This window comes from Echinops telfairi, unplaced genomic scaffold, assembly GCF_000313985.2.
Source record: "Echinops telfairi isolate 266 unplaced genomic scaffold, ASM31398v2 ScPeMD7_31;HRSCAF=116, whole genome shotgun sequence".
Taxonomy (NCBI): Eukaryota; Metazoa; Chordata; class Mammalia; order Afrosoricida; family Tenrecidae; genus Echinops; species Echinops telfairi.
The window spans coordinates 28,139,233-28,144,228 of record NW_022103928.1 but is presented as its reverse complement, the minus strand read 5'-3'; the positions used below and the strand labels follow the sequence as shown (position 1 = coordinate 28,144,228).

The following is a 4,996-nucleotide window of genomic DNA, read 5'->3' as shown; positions in this document are numbered from 1 at the left end:
TTATATTGTTTTGTGTATATATATATATTAATAAATATATATTTCTAGTGTTCCTTAGTCCTCCCTTTAAAAAATTGTTTCCTTCTGGCATGGTTTCCCTTCGGCCTGACAGACTTCCTTTATATTTCTTGAAGTACAGATCTGGAGGTAATAAATTCTCTGGTTTCCTTTCATGTGAAATGATGTTCCACCACATTCTGTCCTTCATAGTTTAAGATGGGAAGTCTTAAACTTTCTCTAGCTACTTTCAAGATCTTAGCTTTCCTTTGGCTTCCTCCGTTGAACTATGATACAGTCATCTTCATATTCTCTTTGGGATTTACCATTTGTCTTAAGTCTGGGGAGTCGTCTGCTATCATTTTAGAAAAACACTTTTTTGCTCTATTCTTTCTCTTTTTCTTCTGAGGCTCAAATTATATTGTGCCAAAGGTCACAAAGGTTATGCTCTTTTTTCAAACTTTGTCTCTTTATTGTTCAGATCAGATAATTTCTATATTCGAGTTCACGGAGTTTCTTCTGGCATCTCCATCCTGCTCTGAGCCCCACCCTGTGAAACTATTTCAGATATTATATTTTTCAGATTTGGAAATTTCATCTAGTTTTTCTTTTCTTTTGTAACTGACATTTTATAGGTTGTTTTGAGATCAATACAGAGACATTGTGTACAATTTGTACACAATTCTTCATGCACGTACCAAAATCCTAAAATGTCATGGAGATGCAATTCTTTTTAAAATTCCTTCACGGAAAGGAGTTGAACAAACAGTTTTCACCTCCTTGTCTGATAATTCCAATATCGACACCCTATCTAACAGGACTGCCGTCTGTGGATTATCTGTTGCCTCAAGAATGGGTCAGGGTTTCTAGGGGTTCACACATCATAGAACTCTCCAGTCCCTTAAAGGACACCCTTGGTAAAGTAGAGGGGTGGTTAAAAAGGAAAAAAAAGGGGGGAAATTCCTCCACGAGATGGACTGAGACAGTGGCTGCAGCAACGGGCTCAAGCATGGGAGCCATTGTGAGGCTGGTGCAGAGCCGGGCCAGGCTTCATTGTGTTGTTGTACATAGGGCGGCCCCGAGTCATTGACGGCACCGAACAACAACAGCATAGTGCCTGCTGGAGGGAAGTCAGGAAGGGGAAATGGGTCTATAGAAGCAGGAATCCTGTAACCTTTCATGCCTTCACCTGCAGGTGAATGACCAAATGAAGTTGACAGTGATGGGGCAGGATTCCATGGTGGTCACCTTCACCTCCCTGAGTGAGACAGTAACCCTCACTGTATCGGCCAACAATTGTCCTCATGGAATACCATCGGATAAACGGGTAAGGCAAAACTGACCAGCACTCCGCTCGGACATCTTAGTGTGGGAATTCATTTTCACCCCGATGCCTTTGCTCATGCTGTTTCCCCAGGGCAGGGCCCTGACTCTTTCTTTGCCTAATGGACTCAGTATTCGAGGCCCAGTCTTGAAATCCTCTTCCCTGTGAACTTACCCTTCTTAGGCTTTTCTAGACGTTAAGTGGCAGGAGCCTGTGAAGACTAGCTTAAGCATGCGTTCGCCTCACAACCCAAAGCCTGTCAGGATCTAGCTTCGGGCATGGCTGAATCCAAGTCCTCACTGTTCCCCTAAAATCTTTCCATCTCTTGACACCTTTTTCCTCTTTATCAGATGTATTGTCGGGAAACTTCTATCCTTAAGATGACATAAAAAATTAAATTTTAAAAAGATGAAATGATGCTCATGAGCACCTCTGGGCTATTATTCAACCAGCTTTCATCTTCCGAGGAGAAATAGGGCTTCTCTTTCCCAAATGCTTCAGTACAAGTGCCAGTTTTGAAACTTCCTGGCTCCACTGACTGTCCATGGCCGAAGCATCCTCTGTGACCAGGGTGTGTGTTCCTCCTCTTCCCCAGGCTGCAGTCTCTTGCCCATCCTGGGAGCCAACCGGTGAGATCAGCCCTAAGTGGCTCTCCAGGACTTAAGTACGAGGAATAGTGTTTCCCTAAAGGAAAAATCATGAGGCTGGTGGCATAGTGGTTACACATTGCACTGCTACCTATAAGGTCTGATGTTCAAAACCACCAGCCCCTCAGAAAGATGAGACTTTCTACTCCCAGAAGGACTTCCAAAGAATAAAGCCCCTAACTCACTGCCACAGAGTCAATGCCACCTCGTAGAGAACCCATAGGACAGGGTAGAACTGTTCCTATGAGGTTCTGAGACTGTAACTCTCTCTAGGAGCAGAAAACCCCATCTTTCTCCCAAGGAGTGGATGGTAGTTTCTTAACTGCTAACCTTGAAGTTAGTAGCCCAACGTGTAACCTCTGTGCCACAAGGGATCCTGTGATGCTGGAGGCTGTGCCCATAGTTCAAACGGTCATCAGATCTCAGTGGAGCTTCAAGACTAAGACAGAGTACAAAGAAAGACCTGGCAGTGATCTCCTTCTGAAAAACAGCCAATAACAAGCCCATGGACACAGCCTATCAGACACAGCATCGTCTGATACAGTGCTAAAAAGGAGGCCCTGGAATGGAAGGCACTACAATGGCTGCAGAACAAAGGCATACATCCTGGCTCTCATGACAGTGCTGTGGGCTGGCCAACACCGCTCTATTGTACACATGGTCTCCATGAGTACAATAAACAACAAATGTTTGTTGGATGAATGAGATCACAGCAGAGCCATCCATTCACTCGGTCTTTATTAACCCTGTTTCATGCCTGACTCTGGGCCAAAAGCAGAGGGAGAAAAGGTGGAGGTGGAGAGGAGAAGAGAAGCACAGTCACCAGTGCCTGAAGGGTGTGCCATCTAGAAGGAAAGGTTTGTCACAGAAGCACTGGGACAACCAAGCGTTCAGACGGCTGGTGAAAACCATTCTCATTCCACTAAAGACACTTCATCAGGACAGATTTGTTTAGGGAGGACTTCTTGGAACAGGAGCGGGATGGCTATAGCTCCCACTTTACGTGGGCCAGCCTCCACTTAAATCTGCCAGCCTGATAGACTTATTAATAGCCCCACTTGTCGCTCTCAGAGTTTTCCAGTTTGATGATAAACCCTGTGGTCATCTTGGAAGCCGTGGAGGCAGTGTCACATCCTGCCTAAGTCTGGAGACCTGCAGAGCTGACTAGTGTGCCACTTATTGTGGAGTTAAGCCTGACTCGTGGTGACCCAGATGGAGTAGAACTGTGCTCCACAGATTTTCAATGGCTTAGTCTTGAAAGTAGATCATTCATCCTTTTTCCCAGTGCACCTCTGGCTGAGCTCAAACTTTCAGCCTTTTCATTAGCAGCTCGGTTAGCCATTTGCACCACCTGGGGACTCTACAGTTGACATAACATCTAAAAAACCTTCCGTGCCATTGTTTTTGCTTTACTCCAGGAGACTAAGGGAGGGTTTGCTGAGAACAATGTTGACTGTTGCTCCAGGAGGAACAATCAGCATCTATGTTTTCCACTGCATTTCCGACTCAGCAGCATTTCAACTTCATTAATTCATTAATGAATCAATTAGCCCTTGCACTGCGGATGATATGAACCAAACCCACTACCGTTGAATCAATTCTGACTCATAGTAGAAGGTAGAACTAGTTTCCAAGGTGGTAACTCTTTATACAAACAGACTACCATCTCTTTGTCCTGTGGAGCGCGGGCGGGTTCCAGTTAGCAGAAGAGAGCTTTAACCATTGTGCCACCAGGGCTCCTAAGTGGCGGATGGGATATAGAAATGAAGAAGTTACACTCCCTCTCACCTCTGAGATAGTTTTAGTCTATTGGAAGGGACCAAAACACCACCACCAGTTCTAATCCTGCTTGATGAGCGCGGTGTGCCAGAGAGAAGAGTGCTGGGTCTGGGGGAGGGAGGCAAGGAGAGAACAGTGTTCATTGAAGGTGTCTCAGGAGAATTCTGAGGAATGCAGATGCCAGTGAATTCAACCTAGTCTGGCTTTATTTCAAAGACCAAACTATGCATAGAGTGTTCAGTTCACCTTGAGATTAGGAGCCCTGGTGGCAAGTTATACGTTGGGCTGCTAGCTGCAAGGTCATCACCTGGAAACTAACAGCAGCTCCTCTGAAGAAAGAGGAGGCTTTCTGCTTCTGTAATAATTTACAGCCGAGGAAACCCACAGAGGCATTTCTGCTCTGCCCTAAAGGGCCATTATGAGTCAGAATCCACTCAGTAGCCCAGAGTTTTTTGGGTTTGGGTTTTTAGTTTGGGCTAAGAGAAATATCAGGTTTATGGATAATCCATAAGGGATTATCATTGCTGACATCAGCTGGATCTTGATTGAAAGCAGAGGACACCAGAAAGGGTACTTGTATTTATTGACTATGCAAAGATAGTTGACTGTGTGGATCATAGCAAACTATGGGTAACATTGCACAGACACACAAAAGGAATTCCAGAACACTTCGTTGTGCTCACGAGGACCCTATACATAGACCAAGTAGCAGTGGTTGGAACAAAACAAAGAAATACTGCATGATTTGAAAGCCAGTAAGGGTGTGCATCAGGGTTGTATCCTTTCACTATACCTGTTCAATCTATATGCTGAGCAAAGAATCCTAAAATCTGGATTATATGAAGAACAAAACATCAGCATTGGCTGGAGACTCACTGGCAAGTTGTAATGAGAAGATGACACACCCTTGCTTGCTGAAAGTAAAGAGGTCTTGAAGCATGTCCTGGTAAGATCCAAGACCACCAAGCCTTGAGCATGTATTCCACCTCAGTGTGAAGAAGACAAAAGTCCTGACAACAGCATTGTGCTAAGTGGAGAGCAGATCGAAGATGCCAAGGGTTTTGTTTTAGTTGGAGTCACAATGAATGTGCATGGAAGCAGCACTCCAGAAACCAATGTATTGGTGAAGAAAGCTGATGATGCCCAGCTATCAAAAGATATAGTGTTTGGGGTCTTAATGGCTTGAAGGTAAACAAGCAGCCATCTAGCTCAGAAGCAACAAAGCCCACATGGAAGAAGCACACCATCC

General features: G+C 44.8%; 1 protein-coding gene across 1 annotated transcript in view; it reads left to right on the top strand.

Annotated features, from left to right (window-relative positions):
* The window catches only part of CUNH3orf20 (chromosome unknown C3orf20 homolog), a 110,740-nt gene that overhangs the window by 46,892 nt on the left and 58,852 nt on the right, over positions 1–4,996 (top strand). Inside the window, 1 exon segment of the mRNA XM_045289984.1 lies at positions 1,193–1,324. Within this exon segment, the coding sequence (XP_045145919.1) occupies positions 1,193–1,324 (132 nt within the window).